At 38.2% G+C, this 26,348-nt stretch overlaps 1 protein-coding gene across 1 annotated transcript in view; it reads left to right on the top strand.

The window, feature by feature from the left end:
* The window catches only part of csmd1a (CUB and Sushi multiple domains 1a), a 389,897-nt gene that overhangs the window by 88,682 nt on the left and 274,867 nt on the right, over positions 1–26,348 (top strand). The window contains exon 2 of the mRNA XM_069173376.1: positions 3,191–3,407. Within this exon, the coding sequence (XP_069029477.1) occupies positions 3,191–3,407 (217 nt within the window). The remainder of the gene's footprint in view (positions 1–3,190; positions 3,408–26,348) is intronic.

The raw sequence follows: 26,348 nt of genomic DNA on the forward strand, positions 1-26,348 counted from the left end.
CACATGTCGAACTGTCCTTGGATAAGACACTGAACTCTTGCTCCTAATGGCTAGCGAGCACCTTGCATGGCATCTCAGTCACTATTGGTGTGTGAATGTGTGTGTAGGATAGGAGGCAAATAGTAAAGTGCTTTGAGACAGATCAGTGAAAAAGTGTTAAGTAAGTGCGGACCGTTTACCATTGCCATGAAATTAAGTGCAGACTCACAGGATGAATTGTACAAAATCGTGGTGATTCCCTCTTCCCTTGGTCTATCATCACGAGAAGGTCACACATTCCTGATCAAGTACTGTACCTGTAAGACAAATGATATTCTCATTTATACTTTGTTTAATTCATAACACATGAATACTAACACTGATAAATTGAAAATGTCATTTTTGAGACCGAACACAAAATGATCATGTTTTGTCGTCTTACTCGCATGGACAGCTGCTGGAAGTACTGAACATATGGTTTTTCCAGTTAGTGGACCACAGTGACTACAGTAAACAAACAAAATCTGAACATACAGAAAAGGAAAAACAGGATCTTACATCACCTAAGAAGCTACACAAACTACTTTTTACTGACATGCCCCAAGTATGGTGCTACAATATGGCATCCAGCTTGATGCAAGTATCCGGTGAATTCTACTTATCCCATCTGCTCAAGAGTGGGCAGAGGGGGAATCTGGCAACGGAAGACACGGCAGACAGAGACAGAGAGAGAGAGACAACGTAAGACAGAATGAGAGACAGACATAAATACGGCTGTGGGGTAGAGGTGAATTGGGTTGGAAAGACAGCGGAGAACAATCTGAAATGAATCTGGACACTCCAGATGGTTTGAAATGTGTGTGTGTGTGTGTGTGTGTGTGTGTGTGTGTGTGTGTGTGTGTGTGTGTGTGTGTGTGTGTGTGTGTGTGTGTGTGTGTGCGTGCGCGCGTGTGAGCACGCTTAGATATGTGCTTCTCTGTTACTGCCAGCTTGTCCGTTTGAGCTTGTGTATAGGTATTTATGTGTTTTTGTGTGCTTTGTGTTACTTCTGACAAACAACAACATCTGGTATGTGCACAATGAGCAAGTTCTGATCTTATACTGATGGAAAAAGACAGAAACACCCAGAAACATACTCACGCATATTTTGTTAGCATTTAGGTGACTAGATTGTGACCTAGTAGAGCGTTATCTCTGGCGTGTACAACAAATTACTCTGTTTGTGTGTGTGTGTGCGTGTGACTGTGCGATAGAGAGTGTGTTTTCTGTGATGCAAGGTTAATAAATCAATAGCCGTGGCCATCTGAGAAACAATTACTGCCGGCTTTCATGTTAGCCTCACAAATACATGCGCACACACTGTGGTGCGTTGCGTGCCCTGTATAGTCTTCAGGAGTAAACTATATAAAGTGTTCTCGAGGAGAGAAGAGCAGCGTATGACAGATGGGGGAAAGAGAAGAGAGGTGCAAGGAGCTTGCAAATGAGGAAAAACTGGAGGCGCAGCATGTCATAGTGCAACACAACCTTAAACCCTGATTGTCTTTTATTTTTGATGTTATTCTTTTAATGTAACTGACAGTTGTGTGCTGCTTTATTTTCCCATAAAATATTTTTCGCACTTTATAACAGGTTATTACAGATTTCCTTCACGTTTTTCAACTTTAGCTTCCTTTAGCTCACTTGGCTTATTTTGGCCGTTGTGGTCTGCGTTTTCTTAGTTCTCTCGTTTATTTTTTAGACTCTGTTACATGTATAGCTTTAACCAAATGTGTTGCACATTAGCTTAGCTTTTGCTGGCTTTAAGAGCTGCTTTATTATTCACTAGTGCCATTTTTTTCTCTGGCTGAACTTTACAGTTAAAAGCTTTTCATGAATTCTTCAGAACGTGACCAGCTGTGTAAATCCTGTTCTTTTCTGGATATCTCTGTGAAACTATGTCTATGTCGTTCATACATGTACATGCAATGAAGTAAGCAGTGATGGACGATCAGTGGAAAAGTGCTGCTCAAACCACATGTTAAAGTATTGGTGGTGGAAAAGCATAAAACAGCACTTATCATCAGAGAAAAATGATAAGCAACAGGATAATAATAATAATAATAATAATGTAATAGCTAGACTTTAGCAGGTGCAGGCAGATTTTAAGTGAATACTTTAAGTTAACATTATGATACACTGAAGATTTTAATCTGTGCAGCACTGAATTGTTGAAAATGTACTTTCTGACGGATATGTGTAGGAAAAACATTGTTCTCCAACAATGTATTCTGCTAATTCAAAAAGTAGCTACATATGAGGTGACTTAATAAAAGGTCTGCATATTAATTTCGGTGTCTGTGTGTGTACATGTGCATTGTGTGCACTTAGTCGAGGTAAAAGATGTAAAGTCCTATGTTCTCCATCAATCTATTGAGCGATGAGAGGGCAGTGTTTTTATTGTTTACTTTGGTTAAGATGAAAGATACAAACTCTTTATCCCGCTATTCAGTGACTAGAGGGCAGTGTCTGGGTTGTACAAGGTCTCAAGTCTGCATCTTTTAATGTTTCAGTGTTTCGTGTCATGGGATTTTAATGAGCCAGCAAAGGGATCACGGTGCACACTGTAAAAACAGCACCATATATTACTATGTGCATGCTTGGCTGTGTACGAGTGCACGTGTCATGGGAGGTTATTTCTGGTCCGAGATCAGTAGATCAAGCACTGACATTGTCAGGACTGAAAGGACAGAGCCATGAAGACTAAATGTATGTCGTATGTGTGCATATTTAGGCCCTTTGCATGAAAGCCATATATGGCATATGCTATAGCGTCAAGGGAGGCTGCGAGGCATGTGTTGCATTATGTTGGAGTTGCATGAGAGGACAGGGGTTTGTTACTCTAGTAACACTTTGCTTTGCACATATAGTAGCACCTACTTATACTTTGTTTAGTGTTTTCCTTCAATTACACAATCCACGGCATTATTTCTAAAGGTTTTGGAGTCCAGATTTAAATGACATTTATATCTTAACTTTTATGGCAGTGATATGAATCTACAGTCACTATCCTTTTGTTCTGATCAGAGCCTCAAGCTAAATCTGAAGTGTGCGAGGCAGGAATACAACACATGATCTTCTGTCTAAATTGTACTTATTATATATAATTGAATGCAGGATGCAAGTTTGCAATCCCAATATTCTAATATGGTGTTCTGTCATCTCTCTCTTCCAGCTGAATCTTGTGGTGGTGTTGTCCAAGGCCTGAATGGCACCATAGAGTCGCCTGGTTTCCCCCACGGCTATCCCAACTACGCCAACTGTACGTGGCTGATAATAACAGGGGAGAGGAACCGAATCCAGCTCACCTTCGTCACGCTGGCTCTGGAGGAAGACTTTGATATCGTATCAGTTTACGATGGACAGCCGTCGCCTGGAAACTTAAAAATGAGGTTAGAAATTATTCTGTCATTTGCAGTCTGGTCTTTGTTCCTGTTCCGCTGTTGCTCTATCTCTATCTTTCCTCTTTCTTTTCTAAACTCTTTGACTTTCAGTGTAGCTCCTTTTCTCCAATTCTACTCATCTACCTGCTTGAAACAAAAAGTTGGTGTTTGAACAGTAGCATATTTCTTTTTACAACTGAGCAATTTTACAAGGCAATCTTTTTAGAGTGTTTATTTTTGGAGGTATTAAAGTAAATAATAATATTAATATCTTATATTTAGCTGTTTTCAAAACAGTTTCATAAAGTCCAAAGTGCTTCACATACATAAAATCAGAAAAAAAGGTAATATCATCATTATGCACAGTGCAATCACAATGTAGATGAACTTACTTTCTTTTTGTTGTACCGTACATTTTGTGTTTGTTTTTTGTTGATACAATCTTTCCAAAACTTTCTGTGCAGTCACTGTTTTCCTGTTTTATTCCCTGACTCATTTGCAGTCTGACTAAGTGACATGGATACAATCTCAAGATAAGAACAAACACTTGCAGGAGTATAATGTTGCTTGTCTCGGTGTTTACTTATTCGTTGGCTCCAGCCATGCGAAGTGTCAACTGGATTCCTCGGTCCCACCTTAGTGTGTTTCAATCATAATCATAGTTTGACCGCTAGTGGAATATGAAGGATGTAAGAGAATGTGTTGTTTTAATTTGCGGGTGTGAAATATGTGTTCTTATCGTCAACTAAACTAGGTTAAATGTCTTTGCTGCATTGCCTTGAGCTTATCAAGGTAAGTTCAACGCTGTAATTTAGAGTACATGAGATTATGATAAACCATGTGGGGCTTTGAATCAACATGCCAGACGTTCCGTTTTATGCACAATATGTATTACAAAACAGTGTTGGAATACGGGCTTCAGAAGGTTCCACGGCAAATTAAATTAAAGCACTGAAAAACACAAAGAGTGAAAATGTTACCACTGCGTTTAACATTAAGGAGCAGATGGAGAAACCGTTTTTTATACTATATGTAATAGAAGCTCTCTGTTTTCAAAATAGTTTTCTTTCTCAGTTGTTATTAAGGGTGTTAAGGAAGTTGAATTGTGTGAATCACATAATACCAATTATGGAAAGAAAGTGCATATAGACCTAAATATAGACCAAACATGTCATCTCTTTGGGTCAGTGGAATACATTTAGTTTTATGATCAACAATTTAGAATTGATTTACAGATTTCAGTAATGTTGCAGTTAATAACAGCTCTTGGTTATTGTACTAGGGAGGCGGAAAAGGCAATCATTTGGAAGCATGAACCCTTTCTTGTTTATACTGATATTATAATCTCCTCTAAAGGGACGACATTACCCTTTAACTTCCACTCCCTTTTTTAACTAAAAATAACTCAAAGCTTGGAAGTGTTTTGTTGGTTGGACATGGTGAAAACATTGTGCGTCACGTAGTGATTCAACAAGTATGTCCCCCGGTAGACAACATGATAAGTAAGATACTACCGTTCTGCTGTGTACGCACACTTACTACAAAATAAGGAACTATTATTGGGAGAATTGGTGTCTTAAAATGGTCTTAAAAGATTTACACACTGTTTGAATCATGAGGCTTCACGCTTTCGCACAATGCACAGTTTGTCAGATTTTAATGGGACAATGTCATTTGAAATACACTGGTAGAATTTTCACTCGGTCCATCATCAGCTGCTGCGTGTTTAGTGTTTAACATTGTTTTCAGATCCTTTCTACAATACACACTGCACATTAACAGGGCAGATTTGCATTTGAGATTTCTGCATAATGGAAATGTTGCAAAGACAGGACCAACAGTAATATTTAGGGATTTATTGATTAATAGGTTTATTGTTTCAAATGTGTTGTTTTGTCCAACAATTTCAAATTCAAAGATACAAATCTGTTCTCAAGATTTTTGGCAATACATTTTCTGTCTGATTTACTGATTTATTAATCTTCTAATCATTGTAGCTGCAGAAATATTTTCAGTCAAAGGTCTGAAATTTGATTGTAATTTCATGACACCAACTGGAACTTATGGTTAGGTTAGGTTAGGTAGGTAGTTATGAACGCAGATGGCATCAAAAGTGGACTCACTGTAAGATCCACTTTAATTTAGATGTGGACAACCTCAGTCCATTATTTCTTTGAACAGGGTTTCTACCAAAGAAAATCTCACTGGATTTAACAGCACTATCTAGTGGATAATTCAAATTTGTATTTTATCTGCTGATCAACAAAAATGTGCAGGAAAATGTAAGCCATTGATGAATTGGCAGTGTCCCTATCTGGTGAGCGGTAGGACTGTAATGTTGTTGCAGAAAGTCCAGAGAGAACAGCATCTGGCAAACTGTGGGAATCTTATTCATTGTGCTCAGCTTGTGTGTAGGAGGAATGAGCTGGGAATGCACCGAGTAGTGTTTGAGGCTGGTGGCGCAGTTATGGATAATACTGAGTTTTTCCTTGAAAACATTACATAGCTTTACTTTTTTCCCCCTTTTTCTGGATGGATGAAAACAGAGCAGACCGTACAGAGTGGTGGGTTTGTGTGCAGGCTTACAGTGAATGCAGATTCTTCTTTTAACCTAAGTCACCATCAGGATACTTTTTCTGGTTAAAAAGCCGAGGCTGTGGAAAACACTATTGTTTATGTGAAATAATGACTTACAGCAAAATAGAAGTAAGAGGGTGGGGCTAGTATTCAAAACACTGTACTGAAGTGTACTATATGTTGATAACTCAGCCATGTGCCTTTTGAAAGTTATAAGAATACATTTTTCTTATAATATATTATTCCCAAGTGGTTCAGGCTGTTTTTGTAAGAGTAATTGAATTCAAATTCTAGAAGTCAATTGAATTGAATTCCCACCCTGATTTGTGCTACATAATATTTGGTGTCTGACAGATGATAGTTGTATTAACTCACATTTAATGTAAGTTTTGTTATGGGAGAGCTTTAGCATAATTGGTGTTTGTGATCTTGCCTATATTATTTGACCTGCGGCTTGTGTTTAAGATCCACAACAAGCAGACATGACTAAGAAGGATTTCTTTGGGTTTTTGTTATGCTTGACCTCACTGAACTGCGGCGTAATTATGTTATAAGATAGCCTGACTCAAGAGACTACTTCACAAGACAGATTTAGTTGATCCTTCACTTTGTTGATATCCAAAATCTCCTTTTTAAAGTCAAGTCTAATCTGTCAAACAAAGTGAGCTTGAACAGCTATTAATAATTCTGAAAAAAGTGATTAAACATTATAAAGATAAATAAATTAGAAAGCACAATGGATCTCTATGCTATTTTTTAACCTCTCTTTTTATTTCAACCTTCTTTGTGTTTCCCTCTGTCTGTCTTCAGTTTATTTTCTCTACAGTTTAAGATTACACGTTATTTTGTGCATGTCTTCACAAAATGAATGCAAATTATCTTCAAAAAGACTCTGGCCACGAAAGAAGATTTCTTGATTTAATTATTACCTTCCCGTGTTTTCCTGGTACATTTGCATGCATGTGCTCAGAAGTTTTAAGGTCTGTCCACACCATGTGTTTTGCGGCTTCCTCTCCTCTGCAGAAGAGCAGCCAGAGTGTGCGGCTACTTATACGCGGCTACTTATAAAAGAACAACCAATTCATTAATTGATTTTAAAAAATGGTGCTGTAGATTACTGCTTTGGCAAGTGAGCTGACAAGAGGTGGCAGCTGCAACCCTTTGCCAGCCTGGTGGCTCTGTCTTTGACAGTAATTAGCCTCGGAGTTATGTGGCACCCACATTATCAGACAGCAACTCAAACATGCCAGGACTATTTGAACTGCTCCATTCCTTCACTCAATGTAAAAGATCAGTGGAAGACTGGTATATTAGGTGTTTCTAGAGCTTTTGACCTTAAGTGCAGTGACCTATTGCAGTGAACCCATTCCTTGTGCCATTTAGATCAAGTGACTAAGCTGGGAGGTGCAGGCTCATTCTCGTCTCAGCGCAGCCCTTCTGTTGATGTTAGTACTTCTCTGAATGGTGCCGACATCGCTGTAGACAGGCAGCATAGTACTGTATTGAGACGACTGACCAGCCTTCTTTTGTGCCCCAGGGGTCTTGCTGGTGTATGTCACTGTGGGCAAAGCTTCTAAGGCTTCCTCCAGCTCCAGCTGAGTGTTAGTAGCTGTCAAATCCCTCCCACCATCCCTTTTTTTCTTAGAAGAGTGTAACTTGTGTTTTTACATAAAACATTTCACCCTGTCCATATAAGAGCTGATTTCAATTATGCTGATGCTGTCTGTTCTTTGCCTGAGCTCTACGAGGGCAGCCGTCAGCTGGTTGACCTAAAACCTTCTCCTCCTCTCAGCTTCTGGCTGAATGGCGCAAGGCTTGCTGATATGAACTCATCAGTCTGCCCACATGGACAGTATGATGAAGCCAAGAGCAGCCGACTGCCCTCTCTTTGTTCACAAAAAGGAGCATAGAAGACACAGGATATATCAGTCTCTTGCAGCCACCCCTTCAGCTGCCCTTGGATCTTGTGTGTTGGGAATGCTGCAATCTCATATATAGAGGAAGAGCTGACCCGGTATCTGTGGCCTCTTCGTAACAGCCCCAGCTGTGCGTCAGCAGCAGGAACTCTACTTCATCCCACTCACTCTGATGACTGGTGTCAACAGTGAGAAAATATGTATTTCTAGAACTGAAACGCTTCACTCACAGAAAACCCTTGCACAGCCCTGTGTCTTACTCAGTATCAGAAAAGTGCATAAGTGGCTTTCCAGACAGCTTTCTCAAATGTCCCCATTCTCCTATAGTCAGAATTTTGCCAACATTTTAGGCTTTGTATTTGGATATACAGTGCAGTATTCTAATAACATCTTGCCTGTTTGGAACAAACTGAACACACTGTACAGTATAGATGGACAGTTGAGTAGAGGAAAATATTGGGGTAGGCTGAAAAGTTTCTCTGTGCTTTTCAAAAAATATTTTTCACTGTGAAACCTGTCGCCACTGGAATCCATTTTAGCTGCCTGAATTCTAGCTGACCAATGCCAGACAGATAGATGTCAGATAGTAAGAAAAGTCAATTTTTTTACAGCCATCACTCAGACTTGTAGGGTGAGTGACTGACCTGTAGTGTTCTATCACTTTGAGCTTCTGCTGTTTGTCAGTTTCATGATATGCAAGTCTGATAGGTACATACATTTTATTGCACAGGAACAGGTATGTATATTGGCTGTCTGTGATGTGTTGTTTATGTTCTGCAAAGCCATTTTGATCTGTTTCTTTTGTGACACAATATAAAAGCAAAAGATTTGATTCTGGTGTTTCAATGTCTTACTTGAGGCAAACATTAACCACAAAGTTGTGTTGGGATGAGGTCTGAGTGGATGGATCAGTCAACAAAATGTAATAGGGAGTGCGTTTCCTTTCCTTTTTCCAAAATTATCCCCAGACCTTAACCACATTTATTTTAACCATGATAATGAAGGTTCCCAAACCTGAAGTTGTTGTTTTAACCCAAACCACAATACATTATTTATTTTGAGTCATTTTTGGGTCTAAGCCTTATACCAAACCCTTACCATTGCTTTGTAACAACATAAACTGTGTCTATAGATATCATATATCTCTATCTATACATTTATTTTTTTGCAACAGTGATTTGTAACAGTTTTGAAAGGGACTGAAAAAATATGTCATTCTGCTTGTAGGGGTCCCAGATTTCTTTGATGTCCTTCTATCAGCATGGACAAGCAACATTCAGTATTAGGTTGTTGAATTTATTATAATAATAAATTGGATTTTAGGCATCTTCAACAAACTACATGCAATAAACAATGTTAATAAAAAAAAAAAGACTTGGCTAAAAACATGTGTTTTAGGTTTAAGAACAGGAATGGATGAGTTTTATGCATTGAGGGCAGCGGGTCTCCGAGGGTAAGAGCAGCAGCACTTAGGGCTCCGTCCTCAACTGAATGCAGTATAGTATGAGGAGTGGCAAGCAGTCCACTTTGTGCAGAGTGGAGAGTATGTGAAGGGATGTAGCTTTGTAGAAGATCACAGAAGTACTGAGGAGCCAAATTTTTAAGAGATTTGTAGGTGAGGAAGATAATTTTAAATGTCACACAAAACTTGATAGGGAGCCAGTGGAGATGCTGTTGGGTGGCAATGTGCTGCCAGGGTTTTACACATGTGAGAACCTTGGCAGCAGAGTTATAGAAATATTGGAGTCTGTCCAGGGCTTTATTGGGGAATCCAATAAGGACTCTATTACAGTAATCCAGATGAGATGTAACAAATGTATGCATGAGGGTCTTTTCAAAAGAGTCTTGAAGTAATGGCTTGAGTCTGGAGATAAAACTCAGGTGAATAAAATCAGATTGAGTGATGGATTTTCCAAGTGGTTGAAATGAAAGGGTGGACTAAAAACACCCGAATTGCAGACTTCTGAAAAGGCGCAGATAGAGCAGCCATCAATGGGTAGAATTAAATCACCAATCTTTTGTAGTACATTCATAGACAAAACTACCATGAGATTGGTTTTGGTGGTATTGGGTATGAACATGTTGGATGTTATCTAGTTTTTTATGTCCGAAGGCAATTGATGAGTGTCAATGAGGTGAGGTGGGAAGGTTTTGGGTGAAAATACAGTGGTTTATCACCAGCATAGAAATGATCAATAAGCCCCCAACATCTTGTCTAACCCAGACAAAGATTTTAGATGAAAAAAAGTAATGGTCCAAGCACTGAGCCTTGGTGTACCCCTCAGTTGATTGGGACAGGATTGGATTTAGAGTTTCTAGTTTTAATAATTTGCTTTCTATCAGCAAGACTAGACTGGAACCTTGAAAGGTTGAGGCCAAGGTTCTCAGTCATGCAAGTAAGGAGGAGTAAAATGCAGCCAAGAGGTCAAGTAGGATGAGAATATTAAAAGGACCAGAATTGACTGCAGTGAGGTGGTTATTTGTCACTTTGACTAAGACAGTTTCTGTACTGTGCTTGGCCTTACAACCCAATTGTATTGAATCATAATGATCATATTTGAATGTATTTTGCTGGAGTTAATGAGAAACAACACATTTTGGGATGAAGACGATGTAAAGAATAGGAGACAAATTCCCAAACACATCCTTAAATTTACAAACTTTCTTCGCCAATCCTTGAATTAGTTTTCTTCTATTAAATATAAAGTTAAATGTTATATTTTAAGGTGCTGCTGGATTTTGTTGTTCTCCAGGTTTGTCTTTTAGAGCCAGAGAGTGATTATGCAGTCATGTCAGAGGGTACAGCAGGGCAAACCATTGATATTCTTATTGTCATGTACCCTGCGGGGTTCGTGTCAGTAGCTTGCGTGTTTCCACTGCGGCTGCTGCACATGAGGCGTTTGCAGAAGTAGTTTGTCAGGCTGCACTTGGACTTGCAATTTCAAAAGTTAAGTGGCACCTTTTTGATCTTTGGACAGAGATTTTTTTTTATTTTTTTATACTGTTGGTGACCCTCACTCCAGTAAATTAAGGAGTTCCTCAGAATATAACAAGCTTCTTGGCATCATATTTGTTTAGAACAGGCATCCTAATATAATTGTATATTATATATCATATTGCTTCCCAAGTGAAGATTATCAATACACCTAAACTCCTAAAACAAAGTAGAAAGAAAGTTGCAAGTAGCATTGACGAGAACCAAAAGGTTGCCAATGGTCGTCTAGATTTAAATATGTAGTCTTCACGAGCACCATGTTAAATGAAATTCCGTCATAATAGCTGTTTTGCATGTTGCCGGTTTGGGGAAAAACAGGAATCAAATACATGTTTCAGTATTTGTGGAAATTAATCGTCACCTCCTCTAGATGAGGTAATGGCCATCAAAATGATTGTGGCCAGAGAAACGGGTTTATTGTGCACTGTTCAGACTTCAAAAATTAATCAGGAAGCACTTAATTTATTAATGTCAGTGAGGGTGGACAGCAAATTTTAAACTCTACGATATACAGAAAAGCATGTATGACGTTTTAGGCACTTGACATTTTTTAGATTATTATCCAATTTGCAGCCCCATCAGTTGGGGCAGCTAAAGCCAGCTTTGGAAGGAGAAATTATTACAGTAGCTGGTAAATGGCTCACCATTGGCATGTTTGGAATGTATGACAATAAAATAGCAAAGAAGAAACAAATCTGAAGCTCTACTTCACCATTTCTTCTATCCTCCTCTAAACCATACTCGAACTGAAGTGGCACTCATCACATCGAGGACCAGAGTTTTTGGGTGTTGCCTAATGGTTGCATTTGTTTTTGCTGTTGCTCTTTGTCCTGTAGAGTTTATTAAGAATCATTCCTCTGTCCTCTTCCTACTGTCGTATTGCTGCATTTAAGGTCATTTGTGATTAGAGTATCCACAAACATGATGAGATTCCTGGATTATAGGATTTATAGATATACAGTATAGTACCGTTCAAATGATTTAGGCACTACAAAAGTAAAGTGAAGATGCTTTTTATCAGAAATATTTGGTGGGACAATCCTTTGTCTTAAGGCAGGTTATTCAAAGTATCTTGAAGAATTTACCACAGTTATGTTCTGGATTAAGGCTATAGTTGCTTCGATGACTCAATAATGTTGAGATCAGGGTTTGGTGGGGCCCACGCCATCTGTTGCAGGATTCCTTGTTCTGCAACATAACCTTTACTACCATCTTTATCACTCTGGATTTATGTTTGAGGTCATTGTCATGCTGCAGAACGAATTTGGGACCTATCAGATGCCTCCCTGGTGAAACCTTTGCTGTTACTCACATGTCAATCTGAGCAAGAACATAAGCAGAGCCTCTGAAGTGAATATAACTTAAAAATGTAAGTGAGAAGTTCAATTTTGAAAATTTACATCAATTTTAGAATATCTTGATATTTCTTCCGAGAACGTTTTGCTTTAATGACAGCAGCACTCGAGCTGCATGGACTCCACCTGTTTTTGCAAAACCCTGATAACCCACAATATCCAGGCATGATTTAACTACGAACCAAAGAGCTTCTTCTGATGTGAGGAGTGCTCGGTGTTCTCTATCTTCAAGTGCCCCCACTGATGTTCAGGTGGGTTGAGGTCAGGTGACTGTGGAAGAAAGTCCACGACAGTCAGCATTTTCTTGGTCTTCTTTGGTCTTCAAGTAGTTCTTCAAAGCTTTGAAATCTGTTTGGGGTCATTTTCCTGCTGCAGTAGGAATCTTTCTCCACAAAGATGTAAACCAGAGGGTGGAGCATGTCTCTGAAGAATGGAGTACTGCTTCGTCTTCTTGGTCAGGGTGGAGTCGATTTCTGCAGGTGTCCAACTCCAGAGTAGCAAAACACCCCCAGACTTGAATATTCACACCACCATGTTTCAGTGTTGGTTTGTATCCTTCTCTCTCATTCGTGTCCTTACTTGCACCTTTCTGTTACTACCATAGATCTCTAATTTGGATTTATCAGGAAAGAATAATTTTCTTCAGTTACCCACCATAAAATGCTGAGCATCTTAGCCTTGTTTCCCTATCTGAGAATAGGTTTAGGGACACTAATTGTACTCAGAGACCACGACTAGACTGTTCTTTTGACATTACATTTGCTGCGGAGAGTCTCGCGTTCTTTATTGAGCAAATACCGTATCTGTGATGAAGTTGCTCTTCTTTCTCTTGGCAAACTGAGCTTAATGTACTGATCTTCTAATGGTGTAGTCACTTTTGGTCTACCTGATTGTGTTTTAGAAACGACTGATCCAGTTTTCAAGAAGTGATTTAGATTGCCATGCACCACATCCTTAGAAAACATCAGAGTAGCTATGATTTGATGGTCAGAAAGCCCCTCCTTGTTTAGAATGACAATTTCTGATGCAATGTTTCCCACCATCAAAATGCTATTTAATAAACAATGTTCTGCGGGTAACTGGAGGCCGAATCTTGTTTCTAATAGGTGAATAATGCCTTGATTATAATGAATAATTTACTTAAACAATCATCTGATGAGTAGATCAAATCCACCATCTGAACAAGTACTTCACTGTAAGGGACACAACTCAAAGAAATCTGACCTTTTGTACAGAGTGAGCATGGTTAAGGCCACTGATCTGCTTCAGTTTGATTACTAACCCAGATAAAGAGCAGAATTCAAGGTATTTATTGATACATACTATACTACAACTACACTATAATATCTGGCATCATTTTTCTTTTATATACTTTAATGTATTTCTTATGAACATCAGTCAAAGACACTAAAAGTATCTTTGTAGTAAAGATGCAAACTCAATATTATCTCCAGAAAGTATCTCTCACAGGCAGAGGTATTGCTAAAGTGACTAGGCATTTTCAGTTTTTCTACAGTGGCTGAGTGAGTGATGACAGAAATAGTACAGAATTAAACGGACTAAAATCGAGGAAACTGGTTTAAGTATTTGGTTAGAGAAGAAATGAAAAACACAGCTCTGCTGTGTCTTTGCATGCTCATCGTGACAGACAGGATAGGAGGGAGCAGTGAAAGGTTATCATTGAGGTGTTGTGTCTTTTTTGTAGAGAGATAGAGACAGAGCAAAATCAGTAGAGAAGTACAGACAGAAAATAGAGACAGAGAATGAAGAGGCAAAAGGGTAAGATTCACGCCGGTGTGTGTGTGCGTGTGCATATGCGTGTGCGTGCGTGCGTGCGTGTGCGAGATAAAGGTGAGCTACAATTTTTATTCAGCACCTACACAATGCATAAAATCAAATACATATACATACAATACAGCTGATGTTGTCATTTTTGTTCATTGATTACTAATTTGAACTCCCCCGCTCATTTATTCTCCAGTTAAACCCGTTCCTTCACTCTCCTTTTTTCCCCCATCTCTTCTGATTCTCCTTTTTCCCCTCTCATTTCTTTCTTTTTCTACTTTTTCTGTTCTCTCCATCAGTGTTGCATCTAGTTATGACAATAGGACTGAACCAGATCTTTTATAGCCACTTTTATACTTTTACAGGAATGTAAAACCTTTACTTTTATAGGCAGTTAATGTAAAAATGAGACAAAAAAAATTGTCCAATTAATTTCTTAATGCTTAATTTAATTTATCGTAGTGTTTAACATTAATATATGAACTCATTTTCAGTGATTCTTTGTTCACCTTCTTTTTTTTTTTTTTTACATACCAGATTTAATGCAGACACACAAAGGTTCCTCACTGTTACAAAAGAAGCATCCACACATTGTAATGTTGATATAAATTGTATTGTCACGCAGTAAGAAAAGAACCTAAAAGCAAAGACGCCTCTGAGTAACAAAGAAGCCAAATAGAGTTTGAATACTGACTCCAACTGAAAGTAATGAGAAATATCTAATGGATTTCATCTCCTCACAAAATGTATTTACAGTCATCATCTTGTGAACGCACACACATACACCCACACAAACTTCAACTACCCCCAGTAACTGCAGAGTAAAAACCACACTTTTCTGAGAAAAATAGGCCAACACTAGATAACCAGGCAATGGAACTAATCCAGGAGTACCGCTAGGGAAGGAAGGAGAGAAGTGAAGAGAGAAAGAGAGTGGGGGAGGGATGAAGGTAGGACTGCCGGGGAAAGGAGAGAGAGGGACTCAAACACACTGACACGCACACAGAGGGAGGATGCTAAAGCTAGTAGAACTAAGTCCCTCTGCGGTTGGTAGTTCTGTCCGTCTGTCTGTGTCTTATTGTATTCTTGATAATTCTCTAAGCTGCTTCAACTTGTCACCGGCACATCACAAAGTTGAGTACAGTTTTCCCATTGTGATAAGGGTTGAACGGGCATGGAAACTCGGAGAATATGCATGATTTCTGTCATATAAGCATTTTGATATTTTTCTTTTTATCCTATTGTTTATTCATTTGTTTAAGTGTCTGTCCAACTGAACACTGAAACCACAGTGTGGTCGATATGGTTGTATTTTTTCACATAGTCTTATAGGGGAGTACTCCACTGAAGACATCTGTTGTGACAATTAAAACCTGCCCATGCCGTAGGTTTAAAAAGATGACTTACTGTAGTAAGCTCCTTTTTTTTGGAGAACAGCAGCTGCAGTCGGCACGGAGTCAAAGAAGTTACAATATATTGTAATACATTTACCTCTGTAGCATAATCCACTTTTTTAGTGTTTACATGAATGCTCGGTATGATCCAGACATTCAATTTTAGCCAAAATATGCTCAATGTGGTTATGCAGCCTTCTTTTTACACCAGGGTGCTTAGCTGTTTATGTGAATTTATTTAAGCCTTGTAGTGTTTTTGTAGAAATGCATATGGTTATTGTTATTGCAGAGTTATCCAAATTATTGCACTGTCTTTTGAAGCCGAATGTGATGTCTTCAAATTGCTTGTTATATCTGACATTTGAAACTGTCTGAATGTGTTATATTTATAATCATATGTGTCAAAAAAACTGAGGAAAGCAGCAAATCCTGAAGCTGGAAAATTGTATGTCCACATATTCACAGCTAAGTCTATGTCTTTTACATTGCTAAGATCTCTGGAGTCCAATAAATCAAAACCTAAACAAGGTCAGTTGGGAACCAAATGACCCTTTTGTGTTCTTTATGGGACTTTCAATCCCCAGTTTGTTCCCCCAAATTCCAACATAGCTGGGAGTATTTGATCAATATAAAAATGAATGTGGACAATTGTCAAGAATGAAAGTGTCTGGGAGGAGCTGTGGTCGCTGGAGCAGGCTGTGGACTGATGCTGATTTCAGCTGTTGGGCTGGACTGGAGGACTGATGAGAACATTTAGATCCGCAGACCTCCTGCCTTACCAAACACCTGTTACTGCTGAGACACAGCACGGGGTGAGTGGATGCAGAAGGAGAGATGAGGCAATAAAAAGAAAAGTTATACAGGTAGACAAGAAACAGGGATTGAGTGCAGTGGAGGGACGCCATATGAGGAAGAGAGAGATCATGAAAACCAGAGAAAACTGTATGCCAGTGGCTAGATTTCAAGCCGAGCTTTCCTAAAGTTCTCGCTACAAATTGTGCATTTTGATCACTAGTCGACAGTGTGCATACATGCCCCCCACACTTACACTCACACACAGAGAGTATGCCCCGGTCTCTAATATTGCTGCTAACCTGAATTCCAGTCTCATTTATTGAGACATCCACAGAAAAGTTAAATATGCCGCAAATCCAATTTGGGCCTTGTCACAGAAGTTTCACTTCAGTGAAACGTCTGACTTGCGTGTTTAGTTTGTTTACGCAGTGACAGAACACAGAGAAAAAGTGGGGAAAAAAAACAGGGTTAGAAAATACAGCAAGAAGAAAGTAAAGGGTATGAAAGAAAATAAGTGCAGGTTTTTTTTTTTAAAAAAAAGATCTCACCCCAAACAAAAGAAACAAAACTACAAAAACATCAACAAAAATCAACATGACTATTCAAAACGAACCACTAGAGAATAAGGTGATCTAAATGACATACTGTATGCACTTAGGAATAGTTCACCATGGCCACCCATAGTGATGTCATTCACTTTCTTTTTGAAAGCAGTGGAGCCATTTGTAGTCGTCTTCTACCATATTACATTCTGCAAGTATTAATGGAAACTAGCAAGACATCATCTTTATCCACAGAAGGTGACAGACTTCAGACAAACAAGACTGAGCAGCAAAGCATCGCCTCACAATGCCATTCATAGCCTCTAAAGTGAATTTGCTGATAATGCAGCTTTGCAGCATTGTTATCATTGTTAATGAAAACGAGCGTAAACATCTTTGTTGACTGATATAATATTTAAAAAAAAACAGTTCTTGAAAAACAAAAAGCTAATCTTAGCACATCCAGCAAATTAACACATCTGTCTTCACTAAAATTCTCAGTTGGAAACTTGCAGCCTTTGTTCAAGATGGTGATGTCGACAGGAAGTTTCACAAAAGTATGGAACAAATTGGACAGTCCCGTCTGCACACTCATAGGTTTTGATTTTTTACTAATTGCCACAGAAATACACAGACGTTTTTAGAATACGCAGATCAGTTAAAGAGTAAAGGGTAACCTAACACCAGCTGGACAAATAGTTTTACCTTTTAAATTTGAAAGTCTCTTGCCAGTCAAAACAAACTGAGAATCCCTCATGTTTGTGGTTGCACTTGTAACTGCACGCAAAAAGTCATGTCATGGAATACAAACAAATTGAAGTACAGTACATTAAGTCAGCCGGGTGGGAAATTTAAACCACCGTAGGTCAGCAAAAACAAGATTTCCAACAGAGTTTCTTTCGACTATTCTTATGTCTCCAATCACCCTAAAGCTGTTTGTGTTTTCTGCTGCAAAAAGACACCAAAACATGATAAACAAGGTCCTATGATGAAGAATAGTGGTTGTTGCTGACCGCTCAGGGCTACAGTTTTTGATCTCAGAGAAATGAACATAACATGAACTAAAAACACCAGGCAACATGGAGAAGCATACTGTAGTTGGGCCCTTGGAGTTTCAGATTTGTTTTCAGGTACTGTAGTTTTTTTTTTTTTTTTTTGTGTCTTTTTCGGCCGTCATTATAATTGCCTGCACACAAATGATTGACAGCTAATGTGTTTTTCACCACCAACAGAAATTCTGATCTGGATCAGACTTGCAGGGGAAAACCTTCCTGGGGTTCTTCATATTTTAGACATCCACGTTTGTGCCGTAATTTGTTTTGATTATTTGTTTTTACCAGCATATTATTTATTTTTCTCCTATTTCTCATCAAAAGTAATGATTACAAATCTGAATTAGATTTTTGTAAAATTGAACCCAAAATAGTGACCTTATTCCATATTTATCACAATAAGCCACCATGATTTTCTCTCATGAATTTTACCAGAATATTAATCACACTTGAATGTTTCAGTGCTACTTTTCATTTTGGTGGGTGTTAAATTTATTTGACAGTCCTGCTTTCAACTGGCTGAAACCATGTTCATTTTTAATGTCACATCTGTTGCCAAAGTTCAAAGTGTGTAAACTAGTCCTTTAAACCGTTTGGATTTATACACGCACAGAACTTGCAGTCATGTTGTGTACTTTTCATTATCAGTACAAGATCCAGAGAAATGGCTACACAACTAAAACCATCATCAAACAAGAAACTAAAAAAACACTTAAATAATTTGCAAAAATGTAATTTAAAAAATAGAATTAGACATTTTTGTTTAAGTAGAAGATAAAATCAAGAACATGCTGCCAAGGTCATCATGCTCGTTCACAGTCATTGGGCTGCTGTTCTTTGACAGGCATGCTGTTGGATTTACCTGTCGTGAACTAAACCAAAACAATGACTTTACTACAAGGACAAGTTAAATATCATATTACACATAAGCCTTCCCACAAGGAGGTGGTGCTGAAATATCACCTCACCTGATATTCAGAGTTTACAGGGCAACAGTCAGATCTATAGTAACAGCCAATTCTAACAGTCTCTTGTTTAGCTCTATCCCTAGTGGCATAGCGGTTGATTTATATTTCATATTTCAAAACATCATACTTCATAAGCTGTAATGTGTGCAGGCATTCAGACAATAAGCCCCTGGCGCTCCTCTACACACTGGTTGACTGGTGAACTAACTGGCTGGCTGAGTGGCTGACTGTCATTTTCAGAACATCTGAGCTGGCATTTATCCAGAAAATCTCCCGTTGTTTTTGCCCCCGTTGGGTATTTGCTTAGCCCGTAATACGGAGTCTGCACTTCCTGAAAATACAGATAAAACATTGTTTGTTTGTTACAGACACATCAAGGTGGAAAGGCTGGCTGGTAAAAAGCCAGAGTTTGAAATGCCTCCAAAATCGTCTTTTTTTTTTTTTTTTCCTACAGATACATCAAAGTACAGAGACGAAAGGGCTTTGATATGAGAGGCAAAAACCAAATTATGCTCTCTCTACTTTTCTAGCTTTCCGTTTTATTCATACATCAGGAAATAACAGTTCTTTTCATGCTTCTCTCTTTTAAAAAAAAACTTTTAGTTAAATGGCTGGCCAAAAGGATCACTTTATCCCAAAAAGAAAACATTTTTTTTCCACTCTTCAAATATGAAAATTTAGGCCAAGAACACTTTTTTTTCTTTTCGTTTTTACTTTAGATTCAAGTTCTTTAGTCTTTTATTTATTAAAAACTTTAGAAGCTGGGTGTTTGACATTCCCCCCCCCCGTATCTCATTTTGGATAGAGAAAAAGGTTGCCGGTGTTATTTATTTTTGACAAAGACGGTGTATCCCCCGATTTCTCTGTGTCCTTGCTTGCCATGATTCTCGTGTTAACCTCTCCTTTGGCTTTCTGTACCTCTGTCTCTTCACTGTGGGTTTGCCAGAAAAAAAAATATTGCATTATTTCAACCACTTGTTGATGCCTTCTTATCTTTTTTTCCCCCCTCTCTTTTATTTGCTCAGTTTTCCTCTCCATTCCTCCATCATCTTCTGCCTCCCACTGTGATTTTTTTTTTACTACCCGCTTTTTCCCTGATTGGAAACTTTTTCACGTTTCATTTGCTAGTATGAGCACACACACAAATATGCAGACAAACATCTGCTCACACACGGTGCAGTTGGGCTGCTGGGAAGGAAGAAAGAGTTTTTCACAGTGAAGACTGAGAACTCGGAAAATAACAGAAACAACTGGTAAAATTCAGCAGCTGAACATAATGAATCAGGATAAAGCCCCTTGGACCAGTGGTGGTTAGAAAAACTGAGAGATTTTTGCTATCTGTGTCATGTTTCAAAACACTCCATACATGCTCTTAAACTAACTTTGCCTTCTACAAATTCAAGTCAAAGCATATAAATACTCAGCTGCTTTTTTAGCTGCCAACTAGATATAATAACAGCTTTGTTGCATTCACATTTTACGTTTTTTGATGCCTGTCTGCAATTTGTGGATAACTGGAACATTCAAATCTGTGACTGCCACAAAAGTGTGTGATTGTACATTGTGTCCACAGATGTATATATCTCAGAAGGGTTTGAAGCTGCCATTTTGTCTCTATGCTTATTTATGAGATTTTCTTAAAGAGACACCATGTTAATTACAGTGTGATATGATGAACTCAGCTTAGCTGAGATTGGTAGCCATTACTGTGCAAATGTTAACCAAGGGCATCCATATAGAACATACCCAGAGAAAAATGTGTATCAGATACTTTATCTTATCCCACTGTCGAGTTAAATGTGCACACAGTCATGAAAAAGTAGAAATACCCTGCAAAAACCAATGTAAATGTTAGGATTTTGCATTAATTCGGGGGAAAACCTCAATGATTTACCTGTAAGCAGGCTTTAACTTGACTCCCATGAGTTGAGTTTACTAATCTGACTAGTGGACGTACCTTCAAACTGCTCTCAGAAACATGAAAAGGCATCTGTGAGTTTGTTTTTCTGTGGGTACGAAGTGAAAATAGTACAGTTGCCCAAAAACTAAACTAAGTCTCATATCAGCCAATGAGTCAACATGCTTTGCATATTTTTAGCCCTGTGGCCAATTGTAGCAGAGCATAGCACCTGGCCTGACTTTGAATTTAGAACTTCTTTTTTCTTTCCAACTGAGGACCGCAAGGTTGCCATAGCAACTGCAGATGAGTGGTGATGGGGGACTGACAGCTGGCAGATCAGCGTCAGAATGATTTGTCACACAAAGACCCACCTAGAATCACAGTTTCCTCTGATACTTTTAGTCTTTTTCTAATCCAAAGATTTCCTTTTTCTCATGGTCCTTTCTCTCTGGCTCTTTTAGTCTCTGCCAGCACACAACTATCAAAAAACTGTCTTTATAGTTCATAGAAGAATGTTTCAATCCGATTTATATTTCAAAGAAATTTAGGCCAGTGTCCTTGAAAGTGTGAGGAGGAGGGAGAATTGAGAAAAAAGCAGGAGAATGAAAATAAGAAGGATTTGGAAGAGAATAGATCAAGAACTGAAAAGAAAAATACTGTGAAGTGTTAAACATACTGAGAAACATTTAGGGACTAAAAAAGTAACGATGTCATAAATGAACACAAGTGAAAGAGTAAAATGATTCATAAAAATGTCCTTGGGAATACTGATTTGAATATGTAAAAGTTGTGATATTGTTTATAGTCGCCCTGCATGACGGCACTGCAGCTGTGTGAGTGCAGACTGAAATAGATGAGAGGTCAGCTACAGTGATAGAAACAGAATGAGGACAGAAAGAGAAAAAGAAAAGGTTATCTCTAATCTCTAATTCGAAAGCTTGTCTCTAACATCTAATGATTTGCAATAATTGACTTTACTTTTTATGTATTACAGCTCAGTCGTCAGAAATGTGTGAATGTGTTGTGTGTGGAGAAATATAAGATAACAAAAGAAAATGATCAATGTTTCTTTAGTAAAACATCAATGAACATTATTCTAAGTGATATGATCCTACAGAAATGTGTCCATTGTAATATTTTTTGAATGAGTTGTAGTAATTTATCGTGAGTCTCCAGATTAAACAGATTTTCAATTCTATTTTAAGATCATATTGAGTATTTTAAAGGTTGGTTTAAGATCAGACATCAGAAGCTGGATTTATATTGGTTTTGATTTACAATCAGATTGATAATTGATACGATGGCACAACTGCAACAATATACGGTTAAGATGCATTATACAGTATGTAATCAGGCTGTATAATGCTTTATTTAGATTCCCTACAGTGCCAGTGTTAATGTTGATGTTTTGACTTTGTGATGGGAGCAAATGTGGGAATGTCAGCTATGTTTTACTATTGAATATCATTCAGCTGCTGGGTTTATAGAAAATGGAAGACACAGTATATGTTACAGTAGATTTATGTTTGTAAAAATAATATAAGGTAGCATTTTCTCATTTTTATGTTGCTTTCACTCACAAATGTGTATGGACGGCATTTGAAAAGGCACCCATCAGCTTTAGTGCAGTCTAAACTGTATTCTTGGAGCCTTTTCATGTACATGGCAGCATGAGAGCTTCACACAGAAATATTGATCCAGTTTTAAGTTGGAGAAAACGATGAATGGCACATGATAATACGAGGCCTACTGTGGCAAGAGTCTAAGTTCAGGATAAGGCAAATCAAAGACGTCGTATAAAGTTATATGTGTGTACATTAGAGCTTGGTCACATCTGCCGGGTAAGAATTGTTCAATGACAAACTATCCCTTAGCAGCGTTCACTCAGCTCAACACATGCGTGTGTGTGAATATTCCATTTCCTGTCCCTTGTTTTTGTTTGATAGCCAATTCATCGTCTATTTCTCTGCCTCTGTCCTTCTTTCTCTATCTCTCTGCCTCAACCTGTCCGTGTGCTCATGTGTTTAGAAGAAAAGCCAAATGTCAGGAAAGAAGAAGAGGAGAAGCGAAAATGGCAGAGTAGTGCTGATGATAGGAGCGCGCAAGAGAAGAGCGAGCAAAAGATTAGGAGAAGAGGGCAGGAGAGACGATACAAGGACGAAACAAACGAAGGGGAAACGAGTGAAGTTGAATAAAAGAGAAGTGAGCACAGATAATTTGGGGAGATAGAAGAGGTGCAGAGAGCAGAAAAAAATGGGAAAAGACTGTTTGATCCAACGAATCCCAATAGCTTTTCTGATAAAATGTGATCAAATCTGAAAATGATCCCAACGCTTCTGCTGCTGAAAACACTGATTCCCACAGCAGGTAGAGAAAGAGAAAGAGGGCAACAGAACAGTGACAGCAAGTGTGATAGATGGATAAATGGACAGATAGATAGATAGATGGATAGATAGATAGATAGATAGATAGATAGATAGATAGATAGATAGATAGATAGATAGATAGATAGATAGATAGATAGATAGATAGATAGATAGATAGGTAGATAGGTAGGTAGGTAGGTAGATCGATCGATCGATCGATAGATGCTTAATTGCTTCAACTCAGTCTCTTCTTCCCAGTGGTGTGATTAAATGCCATGGCTTTTTCTTCAGTTCTCTTATCTATCAGTGTTACATGTTAGACACTCTGCGTAGGATCTGAATGTCTGAGTCATTCTTAAGGTCTGAACGTCTGAATCATGCTAACACTGACTAATGTTGAATCGTTGTTATGCTCCAAGCAGAGCTAATTTCTCATTCCAGCCATTGTCACAGCCTGAGAAACACAGTATTTTCACCAGTCCTTTGTTTTACGACTTGTGTCATTTTAGGGTGAGGTTGCTTTGAAGACTTTAAAATGACAATAAGTATGTCTTTTACTTCCCAGTAATAACATACAAATTACTTATTATTTATTTTGCCTGGTGTAGAGATTGCTGTCTTTCCAAATGTTTCGCAGTTCTGCTCCTTTGTTTTTGCACAAAAGCTCCTGGCAGGCTTTCAAGACACCATCTGTGCCCCCAGCCACCTCCACCCATTACTCACATTAACCCGCGTTTTCAAAGTTAATGATCCTCTCCAGACATGTTTTAATACACATGAAATACTCTGCTTATAATATTAGCTTTTGAGAATAATATTATGTTTATGAAAAAAGTTAAATCACCTCAATTAGTTTTTGTATTTTACTTACTTGCTCTCCCTCATTGAATTGTACAAAATCTATGAATGCTCAAATGTTTTTATTGTTGTTTTTCTCTCAAAATTTTAATTTGGTGATGAAAGATGTCTCTTTCGTTACTTAAAAGTCATCTTTCAGTGTGTGTGAACTGGAGCTGTCAGGTTTCTATGTCTCGCTTGTGTAAGTTCAATATTGGACAATGATTGGTTCCTGCACAGTAAAGATTCAACGTCCTACTTTCTACAACTACTTGAAAATATAGTGCAGGACTTTTGAATTTTTGCAAATTATGATTAAGCCTATTAACGGCAGATAAATCTCAGTATTTCACAGCATTCACTTACTGTAGTTACTTCTAATGTCTGGTGAGACAATCCCGCATTGACAGGATGAATGCATTCTGCTCTATCTATAATGTATGCATACCTTCGACCAGCTGAGCTGTCTTCTGGCTTCTAATTTAGCCCTACGCTGACTTGAATGGGGATGAAATAATCCAATCAGATGGCTCTTCTAAATATTCCAACCGTGGTTGGACCGAATGGATAAAATTCTGACAGTAAAGTGAGCAAATCTGTGAGCTTGTGACGCTCAAAACAATTTATCCTCAGCTGCAACAGCAGAAAAGGAGCCTATGACGTAAACGCGTGTCAACAGGGTTTTTTTTTGTAATTATTGGCAGAAGTGGAAAACAAAAGTTCTGCACTGATATAAAGATTGGGGATAACTAATAGGGAACTGAAGCCTCTCAAGACAGAAGAATCTACAGCCTGTTCAGCATCTCTCTCTTGGTTGGAAAGCACAGTGAAGGATTACAGCTGCAACAGAAGGGTGGCAATCAATCAAACAAGGATGAGTAAGGGTGAGGAGGAGGAGGGGAATCTCTCTCACGTCAGTCATGTTTTATTCCTCAGAGAGAATGACTTCAGCCAGAATCAGCATTTTTTTCATTTCACGGTTACATTTTTTTTACTTATTTTGTTTCATTGCTTCTGTCTTTATTTATATGCAGCCCTCAAATCCTGATCGGCTACACTATAAATTGCAAAATCCAACACAACCGCTGCCGGCCGCTGTACATGCAAAGAGGATATGCAGGGATGTGTCGATTCAATCAATAATGGTAGTCTGCAAGATTGCATGTGGACAGCTTAACTGAGCTTTCTTTTGCAATTGCTTTAAATGGAAGCATAGATTTTCTTTCTTCCAACAAGTATAAATGCAACAATTACATAATGGTGTAAACAGTGCTCTAATTAAGGATTAACAGCTCTGTTCTGAAATGCTGATCTATCATTGGAGCCAAAATTCGGAACCTTTGTTTGGCTATTATCAGTCATAGGGATTGTTTTCTTCTAATTTCTCCTCAATACTAATTACTAATTAAATCATTTCAGTTTAATTTCCTGTAGCGGCAGAAGAGATGTTTCGACAAGGTCAGGCAAGGAGGCAGATAAACTGTAGCAGGTACGGACACAATGTGGTCAGACAGGGAAGGAAGAAGTCACTGTTAAATCTATGAAAAAGATGACAATGGAAAAGTCCTCCACTAGAGCATTATTATTGTTATCATTTTTATTTTAATATATATATTTTAGTGACAAACAGTCACATGGGTTGGCAAGGGCTGTCACGATCATGAAATTTTAGTTGATGATAATTTGTCGTCCAAATAATTGGGATTAAAGATTTAATTGTCTTTTTTCTGTTCATTATATACCACTAATAGAGTATAAGCCTAATCATAGTTCAATAATACATCTTAGGAAGAAAAGCCCATTTATTGGCACTGAACATCAAAATATTTAAAAAAAAAAAAAAAAAAAAAAAAAAAAACATTTCTTTTGGTCCTTTCAGGCTTTGTAAACAAAAAAATGCACAGTAAAGATGGGACATAACAGAACAGCTTAAATATACAAAGCCTATTATTGAAGTATACAGAGAAATGACCAAAAAGGAAAGTTATGAATAGTCAAAATATACAATGTACTGTGGTTGCACTAATTCCTAAACCATGTACCATAAAAGCATAGCAGAAGGAGAGACAGGGGCGCAGCGAGATGACATCATGAAAGGAGCGCCATTCAAACCTCCAACAGTGGAGAAAATAGTGCAACAAATATTACATGTCTGTTTTTATGTAGATTAATGGAAACGATTATGGAAAATTATTGCGAGCAGGCAATTATGTTATAATTATGACAGCACAGTTGGGAAAACTCAATAGTTTTCTTATTGTCGGCATATTCCATGAGAAGGCCTGTGTAACCTTCACCTGTGTCCACAGGGTACGTTCATTTTGGTTCAGATCTTTGTTAGATTTGTAGGAAGTGTCGGACTCTTTCGGATAAAATGGATTTACAACCACAAAAAAAGAAAATCAATTAGACAGCAAATAACAAAGAATTTATGTGAAGGTGACCTGTCAGTGAACCCATGATGCAGA

The sequence above is a fragment of the Embiotoca jacksoni genome, unplaced genomic scaffold (assembly GCF_022577435.1).
Source record: "Embiotoca jacksoni isolate LCO1_2020_lvr unplaced genomic scaffold, fEmbJac1.0.p SCAF_6, whole genome shotgun sequence".
NCBI lineage: Eukaryota > Metazoa > Chordata > Actinopteri > Embiotocidae > Embiotoca > Embiotoca jacksoni.